The 20,979-nt window shown below is 48.5% G+C and overlaps 1 protein-coding gene across 18 annotated transcripts in view; it reads left to right on the top strand.

Moving 5' to 3' along the window:
- Msi2 (musashi RNA binding protein 2) overlaps positions 1-20,979 on the top strand; it is a 353,285-nt gene that overhangs the window by 270,425 nt on the left and 61,881 nt on the right. For all 18 annotated transcript variants that reach the window (XR_007835060.1, XR_007835112.1, XM_051194255.1 and 15 more), the window contains one exon: positions 17,193-17,275. Coding sequence is in view for 16 of the 18 variants with exons in the window: in XM_051194255.1 (XP_051050212.1) it covers positions 17,193-17,275 (83 nt within the window). In the remaining 2 variants the exon portion in view is untranslated. The remainder of the gene's footprint in view (positions 1-17,192; positions 17,276-20,979) is intronic.

Here is a 20,979-nt window from a genome sequence, read left to right as displayed (position 1 = left end):
TGTACTGGTGAGGAATGGGGGAGTATGGTGATGAGCCAGGCTGGCGGTAGACCTGAAGCTTACACACATCATGTATGGATTGTCTTTCATCCTTGGGGCCAGAGGCTCAATCTTCTCTATTGTAACCTAATAGCTCAGACAAGTTCGTTCCACATCATAGATGTCCAGTTAATGTTTATTGTGAGAATAAACATGTTCCATCATTTCTAAGGCCAGAATGAGCAGTGTTTTTCTAATCGGGCTCCAACCGACATTTATATTGTAAAGGGAGAAACAAATGAAGGTTTGGCGGGGTGAGGTTGCCGTGACACTTCCCGGGATGCCCTATGTTCCAGTGGGATCTGTTTTCTTTGAACATCGGGGTGATGGGGCTGCCAAAAAAAGCCACAGGTTCTGTGCAAAAAGCCAGTTAGTGTCTGCTACTCCATATTGCTCAGGCTGCATATAGAATGTCATACTCCATTCCAGAAAATCCAGGTTAAGAGAGACACTTGAGATGGATGGCCAGGGCAGTGTTACCAAAGACATACTGAAAAATGCTGGAGGGGACTAGAGTAAAAAGAGAGTTGGCAAGACTACCCTAGGAAGAAGGCCATGGGGGCAGCTTCTCTGACTGGGTGGCAGAGAGTGGCCAAGATTGAGCCAGAGGGCAAAGAATGGCTCAAAACAGGCAACTCTTCAGCAAGCTGTCTGTGAGGAGGGGTGTGGGGATCCTATCCCTTTCCTAGTAGTGTGCGCTTGAGTATAGAGCTCAGATGGGGAAGGAGATGGGACCAAGGACAACCTTACATATTCATGGTAGACCTTGTGTTAAGGAAAGCCCACCTGGCCCTGACATCTCAGTGTTTAAAGAGGGTTTTTGTTTGTTTGTTTGTTTTGTTTTGTTTAATGACATTTTATCTTGGTGTTCTGGTTTCTCTAGTAGATGCTGGCTTAGATACCAAGTATTTACTGCCATGCTTGATGTGATAGAGATGCTAGAGGCAAGAACATAACAAAAATATTCCCAAATCCTGTGATATATGAGGAGTCCCTGCCTGCTTGAGGTATTTAAGAAATAGAGGACATAATCAATCAGGTGTTGGTGGCACACACCTTTAATCCCAGCACTTGGGAAACAGAGGCAGGCGGATCTCTGTGAGTTCTAGGACATACTCCAAAGCTACACAGAGAAACCCTGTCTTGAAAAAAAAACAAAACAACAAAAAGAAATAGAGAACATGTTGTCGAGGAGTCAAGTGTAAGCCGAGAAGGAAAGTCGCCTTTCACTTGCACAAGAGTTACCACTTCTATTGCTCAGATCTGCAGAGGGTGTAGGTGAGAGGCTGCTGTGCATTTACCCCTCCTTTACAACAGCTGAGTCCCTGTATCTTCCGACACCAGCCTCATCTTGATTGTGTGGGCTTCTGTCCCCAGCAGGACCCTGGGTCCTTCACAGGCCGTGGGTGGTTCTTTCTGCCCTCCAACCCACTGCCTCACTGAGCTTCAGAAAAGCAGCCCTGGCTTTCCTTGCAGCACCCCTCCCTCCCTCCCTCCTTCCCTCCCTCCCTCCCTTGTCTAGAAATCCCATTATCTGGGGGAACCATTGCAAACTCCAGTCTGTCTGCCACTGTGAGCTGTGTCCTCCCCACCTCCAGCCCCACTCTGGGTTCCCTTATCTATCAGCAGGGGGAAGAGACAAATATCTGTATACTAAAGCTCTGTGAATCTGTAAGTCTGAGTTGATTCTCTGCTGGTGACAGCCCTGGAGTTCTTCCTCACTACGTTTGACATGACCTAATGGTTTTACAGTTGTTGGAGTGCTTCTCCGAAGCAAATGAAAGCGCTTAGTTAGGGGACGCGTGAAATGGCATTGTTTGTTCAGGGCACCTCCGCAAAGCTGGGGGATCATGGATGCATTATCCACTCTACTCCAACCTTTCACAGCTCCGGAACTCCACTGAAAGATCTTCAGGGTTGGCTCTGGCGTCTAGCCTTTCTGTAGGAGGGGTGCTGGGGTACTGGGACTAGGCGCCATTGTTAGCTGTGTTCATTTTGCCAGAAAGCTCGGGGCTAATTGGGAACAGAAAGGATGCCCAGGGGATGAGAGAGGGAGGGTCTCACTAAGGTAGGATAGATCCCTAATGAGAGTTTTGGGCATATCGCGCTGTGCGTTCTCAGGGACCAGCAGCACGGGCTGCCGTATTTAGTTGCCTGGCTGCTTGGCACCAGACCAAGTCCTTTTTTTAATATCAAGTTTCATAAGCATGGAACAATAACAAATCATTAGAAACCCCCCGGGAATGGTGAGTGGGTAGTAGTTGCCTCCCTCCGTCTCTCTTCCGTCTCTTCTCTCATGAACCCATGCTTTCAGCTCAGGTGCCCCATCCCCATTGTAAATAGAGAATGGCAAGGGAGGGGACAGTGTCTGGGAAACTTGCATGTTGTTAATCTGTTATTAGGCAGAAGTCTCACCACCAGGCTGGGCGCTCAGATGCCTCATTGTGCGCTCGGGATGGAATTACGCATCATGAATAAAAACTGCTGTCAACATGCATCGGTTTGAAAACATTAGAGCATATGGTATGTGATTATCTGTATTGTCAAGTGCAATAAAGTGAATTTGGATATAATAAAGAATGTAATATTTTAGAAATTTGGTAATAAACTGAGGGAAGGATGACAGCTGAGGTTCCTTAAAGCCCCAGACACAAATAAATTGAAGTTACTGGCCTCTGTGGCCAGCCAGGCCGAATGGCCACTCCATGCCTTAGCTCTATGCTGTGGTTTTTCAAGTCAGGGAAAGCACTGTTATCTCCAGACTGACATCTCTGAGGACACTGGGACAAACTGACTCCTGTGGAAGGCATTGAGAGGTCGTGGCTCGTCGTGGAAGGTCAGGCCTTGCTGTCACACCTGGCCCCCCAGGTGCCTCCTGGACCTACCAGACATTGGCAGCTGCTCCCACTAGTCAGAGCAGGGCTATGCCAGGTGTCAGGAAATCCCAAGAGCCATCTACCCTTCTCTCTGCGGCCTTCTTGGCTCCTGTTTGGTCCCAATCGTGAGAACTGCAAGCCACTCCCCAGGGAAGGCAGCTGTTTTCTGGAACTCTCCTCCCACTGGGTCAAATGATGAAATACTTTCTTCAAGGCAATGTATCAGGGAAACAGATGTCCAGAGAGGGATGACAGGGGCAGCATCTGAAGAGGACTAGGAACTGTGTCCTGCTCCATGTGTGCCTAGCATGTGGCCCTCCACAACTGTGTGATGCTCATTCATAGATGAGCATCCATCTTGAGATTGAAAAAATGGACGCTGCTGGTTTGTGAGGCTGGGGTCTTTAAGCCCCCACATTACCTTCTTTCATCGATATGACCAGATTCCTGGCAGAAGCGATTTAAGAGGATCACTGTCCCTGCCTTTACCGTGCCCAGGGAAGGAAGTACCAGTTGGAGTTTTCCTGGCAGACTGCTTTCATGTTTCTGACCCAGGACTTCACCTAGACCCTGATCCATGTTCCAGTTCCAGCATTTGTCGTAGTCCCCCAGAAACCCCACTGAGGCCTGGCCCCTTCCTTCCACCTCAGCCTGCCACAGCTCTTCTACACATGGCTTTCTTTGTTCGCCTTGTTTGTTGCCTTGTTAAAAGTAGAGAGTCTGGAGTGCAAGTGATGGGTCAAGTTAAAACAATTAGGACAGCTAGGAACAGAGATGCCTTTCAGTCCATTTCATGCCTGGACACCTTTGTAATCCCCAGGACAGGGTAGGCAGGGGCCTCACGGTCTGGTGACAAGTTTCTCTTAAGAGACAACAAACAGCAAGTTGAGTCCAAAGCACTCGATTTTGGCACCTCCAGATTAGAGTCCAAGCCCACCACCTCAGCCTCCCAAGGGCTGGAATTAAAGGCCTAGGCCACCACACCCAGTTTTATGTGGGGATGCTGAGAAATCAAACCCCAGGCTCTGTGCTGTTAGACAGGCACTCTACCAACTGAGCTACATCTCCAACTGAGATATTTTCAGGTCTCACTTCTTCCAGGCAATGTTAGGTACAGAGTCCTTATAAAGGAACGACAGCCTCTCAAGCATGATAACGGGAGCTCGAGTTATCGTTTAATCCTGGTGCCGGCCCTGCCAGGTCGGCATCTTGATTCCTATTTCACAGGTGGGAAAGCAGGGTTAGGGAGGTTAATGGCTTGCTCCAAATCACACAGCCAGTGCGCAGCGCAACCAGATTTCTAGCACATTCTCAGATCCAAGACTCAAGCTCTTCCAGTCCACAGCATCTTGTTGCCCTTCTGTAAGGAAATAACGCTTTCTTTTCCTACCACCCCCTTCCTTCTTCGTGGGCCTTTGGAGCCAGCTCTTAGAAACATTTCCCTTAGTAAAAACAGGCCTGACTCACTCACTGTTTTGGTGTTCTCAGGGTCCACAGAGGGGCCGAGGGTCAGGCCTAGAGAATAGTTCTGCCCTTGCTGTAAAATCTCGGGTTGCCCACCAACAGCCACCCCCACCCCACTGAAGAGCTGGTAAAATTGAACTGAATGAATGCTTCTAATGATCTGTGAATGTATTAATCCTACTTTCTGTTAATTAACAGTATGATAAAGCCGGCATTTCGTAAGTCAGTGCTTAACACATGTTTTAGCAATTATGTACTTAGTGGTTTGGATTCAGAATGCTAATAGAATAAAATTTTAATGAAGATACAATGCTATGAAAAATTTATTGCAGATCAGAGTGCAGGTATAACTGTGGTTAATGTGCAGGAGGTGGAGGATCACAGGGTTGCAAGGACGATTCCCCAGGTACTTCTGGGTACTTGGTACTGCTTAACTCAGAGGGCTCAAGAATTCTGGGAGGCACTGATTTTTGGCTCCCCTGAGTCTCTTGTCCAAAGGCTTCACCTTGATCATGGCAGCTCACATCTATCTGTAACTCCAGTTCTATGGGATCTGATACCCTCTTCTGGCCTCCTTAAGCAGCAGGCATACACAAAGTGGTAAACATACACACTTGCAGGCAAACACTCATTTACATGAAATAAGAATAAATAAATCATTCTTTAAAAAGAGCATGTGTCTCCCATCTGTCATTCATATATATATATATATATATATATATATATATATATATATATATAGTTTTTTTTTACAGGTATACAGGTACCACTATGTTAATATATGTCATATATTATCAGTCCTACCAAAATAGGAATTTAATAGGATTCATTTGGAATGAGCCACAGTTACAGTTTCATCTATTAATAATTAAAGTCATATTTTTAGTGAGAACAAAGATGGAATTGGCTGGGTTTTGGGGGGTTTTTTGTTTTTAATTTCTTTGCTTTAACCCTTTGTGATCCAGCTACAAGCATGTCTTGTCTCCTTTCTCGTGATCCTGGGTTCTCAGCCAGTATAACTGACAAAAACACATCTCACAAGGCACACAGTTCCCAGTGGGAAGAGTGCGTTTGCTGTGCTAACTAAATCATGGTACTAATTTTCCAATCCCATCCTCCAATTATGCAAAGGATTCTGTTGAGATTCAGCTTGTAAATTTCCATCTTTCTCGATGTCAATCAGTTCTTCATGCAAACTAATCAAGTGTTGCATTTTTATCCTTTTAACAAATGGGTTCAAAATCCACTGAAATGTCTCTCTCCCTCTCTCCTTTTTAAATGAGTCTTTGCTGTTCTGTTTCTGAGTCTTGTAAGTGTGCAGACAAAAGAGCATTGGTGGATGACCCAGTTCCGTCGTTCTTAACAACACAATCATGGAACGATGGCAATATTTCCCCAACAGTGGTTCTGAGAGTGTTCCTCTGCAGCACCCATTCCTGGAGCAATGCAGGTCTTTTGAGCTCATTTGGGGAGGCCGGCTTGTCCCAGCTCATACGAGCTCTGTAAGAGGGTGTGGGTGACTGCAGAGACAGGCCTCCTGCTGAAGACAGAAGAAGTCAGCTACCTTCTTCCTGTTATTTTTGATGTCCTGGGGTGGGGGTGGGTGATGACTTCCAGCCAGTCTCATAATCTCCGTATCTTCTCTGCGACATGCAAATGACCCAAGGTCCCAGCTGTGCTTGCTGCAGGGAAGAGATGAAACACACCTGTGGGACCTCAGTCTCAGAGCTCTCCCTCCTTCCCTTCATCAGCTTGTTTCTGTTATTACCTTTGTTTGTTGTTTGTGTACCTGTGCTGGCGTCCATGTGCCCTGGCACAGGTGTGGACATCAGAGGACAGCTCTGGGGAGTCAGTTTTCTTCTTCTATTGTGTGGGCCCCAGGGATTGAACTCAGGTCATCAGATGGCTTGGTTGGCGGCAGGAGCCTTTGTCTGCTGAGCTTTCCACCTCCTGTCACAATTCATAAACTGCTACATTAAACATCTCTCCGAACAGGACCATTTAACCCATATGTTAAATATCTATGAGTCTGGGCCTGGTGCTGTGTGTACCTGTGGCCCCAGTTTCTTGAGAGGCTGAGGCAGGAGGATTGCTTGAGCCCAGCAACTTCAGGCCATCCTAAGCAACCTAGTGAGACCTCTATCTAGAAAACACACACACACACACACACACACACACACACACACACACACACGTGAAGTTTAAGTTGTTTTCAGAAGAAGACTAGAAATAGCAAGTTTGGTTTCTGCACCCTCCCTGCATATCTGAGCCATGCACACAGACAGACCTCCCTCATTTTGGGACCTGGACCTCAGCCTCGTTTTCAAATTTATTTCTTAAGTGATTCTGATGTGGGAGTTGCTGCCGAGAGAATCGCTCTTCCAGACCAGTGCCTCTTCGATTCTCATTTGCATAAAATCACCTGGGGAGCTTGTAGATTCGAGTTTGGTGTGTCCAGGGTGGGCCTGGGACTCTGCATTTGCAGTGTGTTCTCAGGCTGAGCCCGGGGAGCCATAGGGAGTAGCAGCACTGTCACTCTGGCCCTGTAGCCGTAGCCTGGGCCTTGTCTGGGGAGCTTGGGAGCAGAGCTGTAGCAAAGCTGTTACCCCAGCTGGACTGCTGTTCTTAGAGAGATCTGGCTCCTTGACAGTCAGAAAAATAGGATAGTCTGGCCCCGCCCTGTGGTAAATCGGCGAGGTGTCTCTTTCTGGCCACTGACTCTAGCAGCAAAGGTCTGGGGATGCTGACGGGAGTGGGACATAAGTGGTGGTGCAGTGGCCATCTTGCCAGGACTGTTGGTTGGCGCTGTTCTGAAGTTTAGAGACTGTGTGGCAGCAGCGCTTGCAAAGCTGGGTCCAAGTGGTGAGTTTTTCTGGAGCTTGGAGCCTGATCTGTGGTCAGTAACTGTTTCCAGGGACTTGTCAGGGAGAGGAATTGGCTGGCTGAGGTGGCTGCTAAGGAGATAACAGCCAGGCCAGCATGACTTCACCCAGTTTGACCAATGCTGGGTCTGACACTAGGAGGCTGGTGGATGCCTTTTTGTTTCTCTGAATGCATACACATTAGAGCCTCCCCCCACCTCCACAGACATGGTTTATCTCTGTAGACCAGGCTGGCTTCGAATTCAGTGGTCCTCCTGCCTCTGTCTCCTGAGTGCTGGCATTAAAGGTGTGTGCCATGGCTGCCCATCACATTAGGGTCCTTTAAATTCCTAAGATGGCCTAGAAGTGCTTGGAGTCACATCAGCAGGTGCTGACGGATCATTTACCTGCCAGGCTCCGAAATCTCAGCCCTCCCCACTTTACCTCATTAGTGTGTATGGTGGTAGGGGGGAGCATTAAGTAGATTGAAGCCCTCTTACCCAAGTTTCTCACTGGCTGGATGAGGCTGGAGGATGACTATCTGGAAAACGCACTCCTTGGTGGTGTGGGCGTGTCACCCACTTAGACATCTCCTGTAAAGAAAGGTGTCCAGCAGCTCCACTTTCTCTATGCTCAGGAAACCCTCCAGCTGAGAAGCCCAAAAGCCCCCCCTCTTGCCGTGTGGAGCCTGCCCCGACCTCCCCAGGCACTGTGGTTCCCTGAGTAGGCTCCAGGCTGAGGCAGCCCATCCTCCTGTCCTTGCCACAGCTGCGGATGACCTCAGCCTCCTCCACCCTGCGGGGCGCACGCTGCAGCCCTGGCACATTCTCCCCAGGTCCTGATCCGAGCCGGTTGTCTAGCGATTTAATTTGGTGAATTTACCACTGCGTCCCAGAGTTTATATTGGCACTTAACAGCAGTAATATGTGTCTCTCTCGCCAAGAACTGACTATTTTCCCCAACCAAGATGGAACACTACGCACAAAAAATAGGTTTGCGAACTAATCTGCTGCTCTGACAAGTGTCATTCACAGGGTTGCTGATATGGAGCACACTCAGAATTAAATGAGGTTGGGGTTGTCTGGCCTGGGCCACAGGTGCCTTTTCCCTCTCAGTTAACAAGGGTCTGGGATGAGGCACCCTTCCCCGAAGCCCTGGGTGCTTTAAAACCACCCATCAGTATTCATGACAGAGCCCCTTCTCAGAGAAAAGCGATGGGGGAGAGTGGAGGTCTCTCCCTGCCTTCCTCTGCTTCTTCTCAATCTATTTTCTACCCTCCCCTCCCCCCTCAAGTCTCTACCCTACAATGCCCCCTAACTCCTACAATGTACAGCTCTGTACACTTGTGTAATCAGCTTCACCGGCCCAAGTGGATGCCCCCACCGGTGTAAAAAGAAAGAAAATGTTTCTCATGCCCCTCAACTGGTTTATAATTCTAAAGTAGAATTTGGTTTTGGTAAACCAGAGTATTCATGGGAATGGAAAAAAGGTCTACCCTTTATAGTTTAGTACGAATGGGTTTCTTCTGTTTGGTTATTTATTTTGAGATGGTCTCACGAAGTTAACCAGGCTGACCTTGAACTCACGAGTTAGCTCAGGCAGAACTTGGACTTGGGGTCCTTCTGCCTCAGCTTCCTGAGTAGCTGAGGTTACATACTTGTATCAAGACAGCCTGGGAACCTATTTACAGTTCTGGGGGAAAGCAACTTTTCTGCGCCCCACCCCATCTCCTGACCTGAGTATAAATCAGGAACTTCACGAGAGCCTGCAGGCTTGCAGGGCTGGGGAAAGGGTGCTTGCTCTGCATGAGGACTTGAGTTTGAATTTGGGCATAACACAGCTACCTGTAACACAGCACTGGGTGGAGATAGGGGTGCTATTGGAGGATTCTCAGAGCTTGATGGCTATGCAGCCAGCCTAGCCAAACCTGTGAGCTTCCAGTTCAGTGAGAAACCCTGCCACTAGGCAACAAGGCAAAGATCAGGGATCGGAGGAGGAAGGAAACACCTGGCTGTGGTTTCCTGTGCACCCAGACACAACACACACACACACACACACAAATGGGAGTAGGGAGGTAGCTCTCAATAAAGTGTCTGCTGCATAAGCATAAGGAACAAAGTTTGAATCCCCCCAAAACCGACATTAAATACCGGGTGTAATGATGCATGCCTGTAACCAAAGCTGGGATGGGATGACAGATTCCTGGCACTCATTGGCCAGTCAGCCTCGCCAAATTGATAAGCTTCAAATTCTCATAAAATAAAGATAGAGAGTGGTCGAGGAAAGATAGTCAGCATCAGCCTCTGACACATGTACACACATGTGCACACACACACACACACACACACACACACACACACACACACACACACTGAGAAATAGAATCCTGAAATTTTCTCTCTCCTGTAACAAGTTCTAGATTCTTTTAAATAAAATGATCTATTAGCTTGGCTTGCATTGGGAAACATAGGGTGCGGTCAGACATGTGTGGGCATCTGAATTCCAGAGACCTGGATAAACATGCAGGTGCTTCAGCCACACCTCAATGAGCCAGTTAGGATGCTAGGGGAACTTTTTATAAGCTCCCCCCCCCCAAGAGGAGACTTGGGCAGAACCACAGAGTATGGGTCTGTCCTCCACTCAGTTCTGGTCAAGGGTATCTGTACACACTCCCGAGTTACAGTGTCTGTAATGAAAAACTAGCTTGTAACTAAATCCTCAACTATGCTGGCAGGCTCACAGATGCCACCTGACTTGTGAAAGTCTTGCTTCACATTTCAAGGTCAGATGTTGACTGACCATCCTCCAGCCTAAGAGGAAAGAAAAGCACCTTTCTGGCTGAGAAACTGGCTCCCTTCTGGCAATAACACCCACATAGCTTAATACTAATTTGGGGGATTCAGTCTTGTGCAGTTCCAGGGACCCAGATTAGGAATCTGATGGCACTGCTTCTGCTATCTGATTCTCCTCCCCAGCCTCAGCCCCCAGAAGTGACTGGAGAGACGCAGGTGTGAGCTGGCTGGCTAACTCCCTCTCCCCTCCTGATTAAGTGGTGTGAGGGAATAAGGGAGGCCCAGTCGACTCATGCCGATCTCCACCTTGCCTGTGCGCCAGCCACTTGTAATTCCCCACAGCCCTGGACAGCTCTGCAAAGCAGAAAGAAATATGACCAGGCAAGTTGAGAAAATAAATTAAACTAAGTGTCAACTTTTCTTGTTTCTCTCCTCATTATTAAGAGATGGAATGGGGTTCGTTTATCAAGCAGGGGGAGAAATTAATTGACACGGCTTTAATATCATGATGTCTGGCGTGTCTGGTCACATTCCTTCATTTTGGGGGGAAAGGCATTTTATTATAGTTTACAGCAACCAGCTGCCAACTACTGGTGTAAATGAGGAAGCAGGTGCATGAAGGATGCCACATTGGAGGGGCTGTGACACCACTCTGAAGGGGACACACAGGGAGGGAGAAGGACAAGAGGAGAGAAATGGGCTTCAGGGCCCTCTGATCCATCACGAGCCTGTTTGGGGACCTTAGGGATTTGGGGTGGGGGTGATGCCAGCCCCTGGACACCTGGACCAGAAGTCTTTGTTCTGAGCCACCTCCTGGAGCTCAGAGGCACAGTCCTAGGTACAGTGTGGACTAAGGTGCCTGTTCTGTTCTTTGTTCTTATTGAGACCAGAGAAGTGAGGGCATTCTTCTTTTTTTATTGTTTGGTTTTTTGTTTGTTTGTTTGTTTGTTTTGGAGGGGGTTCGAGACAGGGTTTCTTTGTGTAGCTTTGGAGACTGTCCTGGAACTTGCTTTGTAGACCAGGCTAGCTTTGAACTCACAGAGATCTGCCTGCCACCACCGCCTGGTGTGAGTGCATTCTTGTCTGTCTCCCAGGGTTTCAGACTCATTGAGAACCAGGCATCCAGGAAGGTCTGAAAGGAGTCAAATCCCCTCACCCTGTACCCATTGCAGGGCTAGCTGACTTAGGAGACACCTGTGTTATTTTCTTGTATAAAAGTCCTCTTGGTGGTGACCCTCTGAAGCCTCACTGTCCCCATCCCAGGCCTTTCTGGTCAAGAAATTAGGATCGGTGCCGGGCAGTGATGGTGCACGCCTTTAATCCCAGCACTTGGGAGGCAAATGGGTCTCTGTGAGTTCGAGGCCATCCTGGTCTACAGAGTAAGTTTCAGGACAGACTCCAAAACTACACAGAGAAACCCTGTCTTAAAAAATAAAGAAGAAAAAGAAGAAAGAAAAGAAATTGGGATCAGAGAACATAGGAGAGAAGCAAGTGTATATCTGCCATGCCTTTCCATGCTTTCTCTTTGCCTTACTTCTGCTGGATGTTTAGGATGAGGGTCTCTTGCCCAGTTTGCAGGAACGGTTTGGAGTGCTCTACCAGGAGGGAAGTACTAATTAGAGGTTATAGGGTCCCAAAGTGGGCTTAGTTCCCCGTGTGTAGAGTGGGAATGGTCCTTCCTCCTTTTCCAGGCGGGTGTGATGCAGACTGGCAGGAGCCTCTCCAGAGGCATGGGGTAGGTTGAGAAAGCTGACCTCAACTGCGGAGAGCCGCTGGCTGAGTGCTGTGTTGTGGACCTGACCTGCCTCCCACCAGGTTGCCTTGGCGAGCAGCTAGGAGAAGTGTTTTTTCAAGCTGGAAAGTTCTCACTACGCCCATACCCAAGACATTCAAGTTTATTCTGGAGACAACCCTTGGAAGTTGGCACTTCCCAGAGTTGTTAGAAGGGGGAGGTTGTATAAGTTCTGGATATTCTTGCATATAGATACCTTAAATTTTTCCTAAGACAAATAATAACTTGGACAACTGGAGGGGTGGGGAAGGGGGTGGCTCCTTTACCTTTTTCTCCATTAGCCAGTTTCTGTGGGCAGTACATTAGTGGTCATTGGCCTATAGTATAAGAGAAGAAAATTATTTTTGAGGCTAGATGAAGGCTGTCCCTCTTCTCCCTAATGGCCCCCCAATACTCTATAAGTGCTTTGGTGACCATGTTTAGAGTGGTTCTTTTAATTTTGAGGTATCTTGTTCCCATATTTCCATTCTCTTCATCTGCCTCTTATAGCCTTGTATTATTCCGATGAATACTCAGTTTTGCTTGTTTGAACAAAAGAGGGAGAAAGGTTCCACTGTTAACTGCTTCTCTTAAGTGGGGCTCACTTGTTAGTTTCCAACAATAGCGCCATTCAAGAGAATGCTCCAATGTCAGTAAATGCAGCCTGCTCACTGCTACCGTACTTACGCCCATTCTGAAAGCCTTGCGTCTGGGGTGAACTTCTCGTCATCTTCTTTGTCCCAGTTCTGGGGGCTCCTGGGACCCCCTTGGAAGTGTAGGGTGCACTTAAGGCTTCTGGAGACAGTGGGCAGGTGACAGTCTGTGATTGTCATGCCAGCTTCAGCCCCTGTTAATTAGTGGCAACTGGAGTGAGTTTAAACACCCCCCAGGAGGCAGGGGGCTCCCTCCCTAGTCCCTGATGGAGTACAAGCTCTTGTGGGCTCATGACAGGCCAAATCCGTGCCCTGGTGGGACCAGTTCAGAGACCCATTTTTCTCATTTGAGAAATGGGGAGCATTACTGCTGCTGTTGAGTATATAGCACGGGTGGGGGCCAGAGGCTGACCTTCTTCCTCTCTGCACCTCATCGTTCATTTATTTAGATCCAGTCTCTTACTGAACAGGGTTGCTGATGACTGGCTACAGTGACTGGCTGGCAAGCCCTGAGGGGCACACCTGTCTCTGCCTCCCTTAGCGCACAGGTGCACACCACCAAGCCCAGGTTTTACGTGCGTGCTGGAGATCCAAACTCACTTTATACCCCAAGCAGCCTCCCCGTCCCTTTGGCCCCTGCTTCTGAATGAGGATAATAGGTTTCTCTTATCCATCTGCATGCCTCCGTTTCCGGGGCCTTCCTGAGATACTCCTCCTGGTTTTCCTTTGGGAAGATGAAGGGCCGCCACTCTTTCCTTCCTGCCTCCCAGCCCTCCCGAGGCTGGCTCGGTGGAAGTTATGCATCTAGCAGGTTGTTTGAAAGCCTTTGATGTCAAGTGTACCAAGCAGAGACAAAAGGACAAGGGCTACCGGTTTTGCTTACAAAGATACCCAGAATGCATCATTGCATAGATGGAAGAAAAGAGGTTTCCAGGGTTGGCGGCCCGGAAAGGCTGTTTATAGTGGGTATCAGCTTAAGTTTGGGATGACAAAGAGATTCCAGTGATGGGTGGTGTGGTGATGGCTTCACTTTGTCACTGCCCTTCATGCATGGAGCTGTGCACTTAAAAAATGCTTAACATGGGAAGTTTCATGTTGTGTACATTTTACCACTATAAAATTTTTTACTTTGAAAGAGAAAACTATAATGCCCAAAGGAGGTTTCCCCCACTCACCACCCATCCCTCTCAAATTCCTAATCCCATTATTTCTGTCCTTCGCAAGTCTGTCTAATTTACTTGGGGAGGAGGAAGCTGCTCACCACAGAGTTACTAATTCATTGGAAATGATAATGCACCTGTGAGATAAAAATGATTATATGTTGAGGAATAACACTTATTGATAATTAAGTGTTTCATTGCTTCTTTGCTTCCCCAAATGGAATAAATAAATATTTTAGACATAATCAAGTTTGTTTTCTCTATTCAGGCCAAACAGACAGGGATGTTGAAGATATATAGATGCTAAAAATACTGCCGATGAGTCTTGACGCCACTAAACTGTGATGTATCCAAGGTGCAGAGGCCTCAGTCCAGGCTCTCTTCCACTAGTCAGGAAAACTTTTTTCTTCATTTTGCTTATTTTTATTTTATGCACTGTGAGTGTTTTTGCATCACTTGTGTGCAGTGATTGAGTCCAGACAAGAGCATCCCGGAACTGACTGACCTTACAGATGGTTGTGAGCCTTCCGTCATGTGGCTGCTGGGAATTGAACCCAGATCCTCTGGAAGAGCAACCACTACTCTTAAGCACTGAGCCATCTCTTCATTTTCATGATACACATGTTTTGAGGCCTGTTTGGGTAGGGAAGAGGGACCGTCAAGGAAAGTGCAGAGTCAGAAGCCAAAATTGTGCCAAGAACCATCTGGCTCCCTTACAGCCATGCGCACTTCAAATCCCACTCCTAGCTGGTTGCCTCCTTCCCGTCTGCCTGGTGGCCCAGCACAGGCCTCAGCAACAGTGACTCGGAGCAGTGACTTCCATGGTGGACCAAGGGCTAAGTGGGTACACAGATGCAACTTGAGAGGGAGAGCTCCACGCTTGCCCCTGTTCTGTTGAGTATGAATACGCTGGGCCACCAGCGGCCTCCGGGCCTCTGGCTGCCCTCCACCTCCTGGAGTGGCACTGCTTCCACCGTCCTCCTAATAGCTTGCATGGGTCCTGCTCATCCACCCACATTCTCCAGCCTTCTGTCCAGAACACTGTGACTGGTGAGTCAGCACCCTGGCTGGAGGAAGTATATGGTCCCCTACTGCAGAGACAGCAGGAGCCTGTCCCCTCACTGTGTGAGTGTCCTGTGAGCGCCATGACAGATAATCAAAAGCTTGGTGCCTGAAGCAGCATCAGTCATTTGTCTCACTGTGCTGTAGGTGGTGGCTGCACTCACTCCCCGGTGATAGGTGACAGTCTGTTGGCATGGGGTGATTGGTTGTGACTCTGTCACTTGTACCATGTCTGCCTTTGCCCTCCCATGGCCTTTGCTCAGTATGTCTTTCCATCTCACACCTCTTATGTGGACACCACCTGTTCAGCTAGGAGCTCTTCTTAACCCTAAGATCCGTAATCACATTTGCAAAACCACTGTTTTCCAGGGATTGGGGTGTAGGTGTACATTTGGAGGGTCACTACTTAGCAATGAGGTAAAACAGAAACCTAAACAACAACAAAAACCCTAGCTCATTTGGGCTTGTTTTACTTGCAAGGTGCTGAGGTGGGCCCAGGCCAGAAGGATTAGCTTCCCAGGTACATGTGTCCCACGGGCTGGAAGTAAGGGATAGGAGGTAGGGAACTAATGGTGACATGCAGAAAGAGTCAGAAAGCTCTGTAGGCTCTCTCCATGGACAGAGCCTGCGAAGTATGAGCCTTCATTTTAGATAGCTCCTGTGTGGTCCCTGCTTCAGGCCTCAGGTTGCCTGAGGACACAACTTTAACCCAGTGGTGCTGAGAAATTGTCCCCGTTTGAGCCCCCTCAGCAGATAATTGTGAGCATGTCAGACACCTGCTTCACGTGTCTACAATGGCCAAGGCTGTGTGTACTATGTGGAAACATCAGTTCTGAGTTTGGTACATGGTGACAGATGGCACAGCTTGAAGGTCCTAATTGCACTTGTGAGATAGCCCCAACCCTCTGTTTCACTGGAGGTTGTTTGAGAGTGGGGAGCCACCTTCTTTCCTGAAGACTCTTCTAGAGCCTGCTGTGGGAACCCTGACATAAAAGCTCAGTGTGTCTGCTCCATTTCCCTGGTAGTGGTTTCCCTGAAGGTGGTGTGGTACTAGAGGTGGACCAGAAGGGACTTGATTTTCTTTCTACCTTGGGTGGCCGAGCCCCAGGACAGACACAGAAGCTGGAATGGGCTATGTCTGCCTCTTAGACATTGATAGAGAGCACTGATAATCATACTATAAAACCAGCCAGTTGGGTTTTGCCTTCCCATGCTTCATGTTAGGCCTGCTCGCATTTTGGGGAAAGGAGTGCCTTGGCTATAAGGAAAGGAAATGCCATAGTTTGTAAACAACAGGCCTCTTACAGTTCTGGAAGCAAGAAGTCAGCCCTAGGAAGGGCTCCTTGACCAGCTCACAAAGACACCTTATTGTAGCCTGACTGGGCAGGAGGGGGGAAAAGCAAGCTATCCAGCATTTCTATAAGAAACCCACTCGGGTTTCTTCCTCATGATCAATTTCACCACTTCACCTCCCAAAGCCGCCCCCCCACACACACACGTCCATAGCAGAACTGGGAGTTCAGATCTGGGGCCTGGTATATGCTTGTACTACCTCTACTTCCAGGAACCAAGTGTGAGGCCCAGAGAACAGAAACAAGTGCCCAGGTTATGCCCAGGAAAGACTATAACCAGGCCCCTGCCTCATCGGTGTCTCTCCATCTCTGCCCAGGTCCTCTTGCACATCAATGCCAACACGACAGCTGTGCTCGATGCAAGGTGGTAGACCCACCATGTGTGGGCCCACGTACCCTGGTGCTTACTGAGTAGGGTCACAGATGGGGACACATACTGGAAACGCTATTGGGGGTGGAAAGAGAAGAAAGGAAGGGGCAGAAGGGTGGAGAGAGGCATGCGGGATGCTGAACGGCAGTCGCCTGCCAAAATTCTTTAGTGCAGCTTGTCTAGTAAAGCCGGCCTCCAGCCGAGTAAATACAGTGGATAGCTGACGGGCTGACAGCAGGCATCAGTCGGTCTTAAACTGCCCCAAATCCACAATGTGTTTGAAGCGGCAGTAGCAAAGGGATGCCCGCACAGAACAGAGGCCTGCAACTTTTAATAGTTCCTTCCAGGCCTCAGGATGTCCTGATGAGGTATTAGAGGAAGTCATTCAGGAAGAAAAGGACCAATAACCGCCTCCGCGCGGAGGCCGACCCGAGGGCTAGCCATCGAAGCTCACAGAGAGGGCCAGCCAAGGACCCGCAGAGATCCAAGAGGCTCTCTGTAGCCCACAAGCCTGCCTTCGCACAGAGCCAGGCCCTTGTAAATAACAGACAAGTCAATTTCTTGTTTGCTTCAGGGCATATGTAAGCCACACGGTGCCTGCTGCATGTGGGTGGAATCCTGACTGTTGCCACACTGTTGGAAGGGTGTCGGGTACAAATTGGAATCACTGCTTAGACCACAACATCCCCATCTCCCCCACCCCCGCCCATCTGGAGCCTGTCCTGACTGTGGGCCACCCTGCACATCCTGTAGAAACCAAACTCACTCCTCCTCTGTTTCTTCTTTCTTTAGGGTTTGGCTTTGTCACTTTTGAGAATGAAGACGTTGTGGAGAAAGTCTGTGAGATTCATTTCCATGAAATCAATAATAAAATGGTAAGTCTGGAGGGATTGTTCTGGAACAGGGAGCCTTTTCTCTGTGTCACATGCCTATCTTGTGAGTGACTAGCATCAGTGCCATGCATGCAGGGGTCAGGGAGTGGTATGAGGTGAGGCTGTCAAAGTTCAGCCCCATTAACCCCATTAATGGCAGCAGCAGCTGTGAGAAACAGTAGCCCATGAACTCTTCTAGTGAACACCATTTGGAAGTAATGATGTTTATCTGTAATACCAGTACTTACACTTAGGAGGTTGAGGCAGGAGGATCACCACAAGCTCAAAGCCAGCCTGGTCCGCAGGGTGAATTCCAGGCCAGTCAGGATTATGTAGTGAAACCCTGCCTCAAAAAGCCAAAAATAGGCCAGGCATGATGGTGGCACAAGCTTTTAGTCTCAGCACTTGGGAGGCAGAGGCAGGCGGATCTCTGTGAGTTTGAGGTCAGCTTGGTCTATGTAGTGAGTTCCAGGACAGCCAGGGCTGCACAGCCAAGGTAGACCTTCAGAAGCTCTATAAAAAAACACTGGGTATGGTGGTGCACTCTGAAAACCCCAGCACTACAGACATGGACGCAGGCAAGTCCCCAGGGCTAACTGGCCAACCGGCCTACCCTAGTTGATGAGTTCAGAGCCAATGAGAAACTCTAAGGGACGGGGGTGCATCTGAAGAACACCAGGGATGGTCTTCTGGTTTGCACACATGTGCACTCCCCACACAGAGTCATACACATTGCCATCCCTGCACATATTCACAAAGCCAAAATTAATTAAACAAACAAACAAACAAACAAAAAAAACGAGTTTTTTGTTCATCTGACCATAGTAACGTCTGTGTTGTAGTACAAACATGTCCACAGGCCTTACATACATGAATTTTCCTCCAACAAGAATTCAACATTCAGGGCAAGCACTCTGCATCTTGCTGCATACTCAGCTCTTATATTTTAACCATTTAATAATATAAAAGGACATTTTCGAAATCTTGGACCTTATGAAAAGCAGGCAAAGGCTGGGCATGCTGGATATGGTCCACAGGCTGGACACCATTTGGAAGTAATGATGTTTATCTGTAATACCAGTACTTACACTGGTCCCCTGATTTCAACCATGCTTTTCTTGGGGGTGGGGGGAGCAAACTCAGCGTTGCTCTTCCTCTGGCTCCTGAGTGCTCGACTGAAGGTATGTCCTGTCCTCCAGCCATGCTTTTGATGGAAGGCCCTGGAGGAGCAGATCTTAGACAGGAGATTTGCCAAACTATTTCTCTTTCTGCCCTCATAATCAGCTGCCTCCTTCCCTTTCCTTAGCGGTTCCTCCTGGTGGAGGAAGCCTCAGGAGGAGGGTGGTTCCACTCCTGGAACTCTGTGGAGTCAGGGAGTCCTCCCACAGAACTGGCCACCAGAGGGTGCCATGCCCTGTGTGGAGTCTGCTGGCTCATTCTCTCATCTCACACTCCTCTCAAGTTGACTGTGGGGTGACAGACCCCCATTCTTTTGTTGCTTCTAGGAAAAAAAAGAGAGAGAGCTCAGCAGGTGTTTCTGGACCCATCTGCAGGTCCCCCAGAGTACAAACATTTTGGTTGGCCAGCAAAGCCTCCGGCCCGGAGAAAAGAGGGTGGGTAGGCAAATGTGTGCTCCGGCCGCAGCTGTGACTTTGATATTTCTTCTCCCTTTTGTCAAAACATTCCTTGCTTCTGAAACATGCATTCAGATATGCATTGTATATTGGTCTGATATGTGTTCACCAACTTTAGATTCAATAATAGAGCTTTTAGTGTGGATAAGATCAAAGCAATCTGCTTAGCATGTGGTGCTACAGGCTTGATTCAATATTTGACTTGCTAATTTTTTCCCAGGGCACTAAAATAATATTGTTCATATTGTTCCTAGCCATCATATGCATCCGAAATGAAAATAGTCTTTCTTTGCATAGTGTGTGTTGGAGGCATCTGCACAGGCATTAACGTGGTGTGAAGGAGATAGGCAGAAAAGCACAGCACAGGTTCCTTCATGGGCTTTGTCCTCCGGGTGCCATCGCCTTCCAGGCGGCACCTCCTTTCCCACCTTAAGTCAGTGTCGCTATTTCCTAGGACCTTCATCTGTGTGCAGCCTTGCTGACCCTCTCCGGAGCTTGGTGTTGACAGGCTCCAAGGGAGGTCATTGGGCATCCGGGAGTGGCAGAGACAGCAGAGGATGCAGACAGATACCCTTCCTACATTCCCAGGAGTTCGTTGGGAAGGGCACAATAAAGACAAGAGATGAATCCCAGTATCACTATTGGTAGACTTTGAAATAAGCCTATGATACAGGGTGACAAATGCTTTATCATCTTCTTGTCTCAGTGGGGAAACTGAGGCCCAGGGTTGGTCCCAGGGCTGCCCATAGTGAAGGAGCGTAGGTTATGAGCTTCCTGGCTTCTCAATGAACTATGTAGACTCTTGTCTGAGTGTGGGGTGTGAGGGTAATCAATCCCTCAGATGACCAGGGGAAGGGGGGTAAGGACATGCTGACTAGGAGCCAGAAATGCCGGCAACCACTTCCCCAGGCTTCTCCCAAGGATCAGTGCCACCCTTCATGTAGGTGCCACTGACTTGATGGTGCCTCTAGTATAAAATTCCTGTCTTCTTTTAATCTGGGGCTGTACTGGCTCTGTAAGAAATAAGAAAAATCAGAAGTAGACAGAGAAGGGGCAGATTGGTTCAGATCCAAGACTTCGGAGTGTCAGTGGAAATTCTTAGCCTAGACCTACCAGAGGAGGAACCAGAGGTTCTGGGGGTCAGGGGCAGAGTCAGGTCACTGAACTCCAGCAAACCAAGCTAAGCCTGCCACTTCCCTGGGTTGTTGAAGGCTAAGTGCGCTGCCATGAGCAAAGGGCTTCATACTGAGTGTACCTCGGGGTGGAGGCTTCACTATCCTGAAAGCTTTTTCTGTCAGTGAAGAAAGGCAGGATTTAAAGGAGGGAAAGGAGCCGGTGGTCTGAGTTGCTTTTGGATGCACCAAGAAAGGAAATGTATTCGAACTACCCAGAAAGACAGAGAACAGGAAGACCTCTAAGCCGAAGCAGTTACTAATAGAGACACAGGAGAATTTGCTGTTCTGTGCTATGAAACTGCAAAGGACACCCCAGCCCCTGCCATTGCCCCTCAGTGTACCTGTGTACCCACTTTCTCACATTTGCAGATCCGATTGGGCTGAGCCCTGAATCAGAGGTGGGACCTGAATCCAGGACCTCTGGCTCAATGGCATCCACCTGGCACTCACCAGACTAAACTCATAATTATGGAGTGAGTAAAGGAGTTGGTAAGGAGCCAACCACCTGACTCAAAGGCACACCAGAGTTCCCACAGCCATTTCTTCTCTAATTTGGTTAGTGAATCTCATGAGCCTTTTAGAAAGCTCTTCAGCATCTTGGAGCTAGGGCAGGTGGAAGGTCTGAGGAAGACAGGGTCATAGAACAGCCTCCTACCTTGAGGAGATTCCTCCAGGGTGGGATAGAAGTTTGGGCAGGAAGTCTCCACCTGGCACGTTCTGTTGCAGGTGGCATCAGCTAAGATTTTAGAATGTTTACATTTTAGTTGCTGGACACTTGCTTGGTGTATCTTGCCTTGAGCAGGTTGTCACACCCTTCCTGGAATAAACAAGATCAAAACCATTTTCCCCATTTTACAGATAGGCAAGGCAGAGATGAAGCAACTGCCCCAAGGCACAC

The sequence above is a fragment of the Phodopus roborovskii genome, unplaced genomic scaffold (assembly GCF_943737965.1).
Source record: "Phodopus roborovskii unplaced genomic scaffold, PHOROB, whole genome shotgun sequence".
Classification (NCBI taxonomy): Eukaryota; Metazoa; Chordata; class Mammalia; order Rodentia; family Cricetidae; genus Phodopus; species Phodopus roborovskii.
Note: the sequence above shows the minus strand (reverse complement) of the source record. Positions and strands in the feature narration are given on the sequence as shown.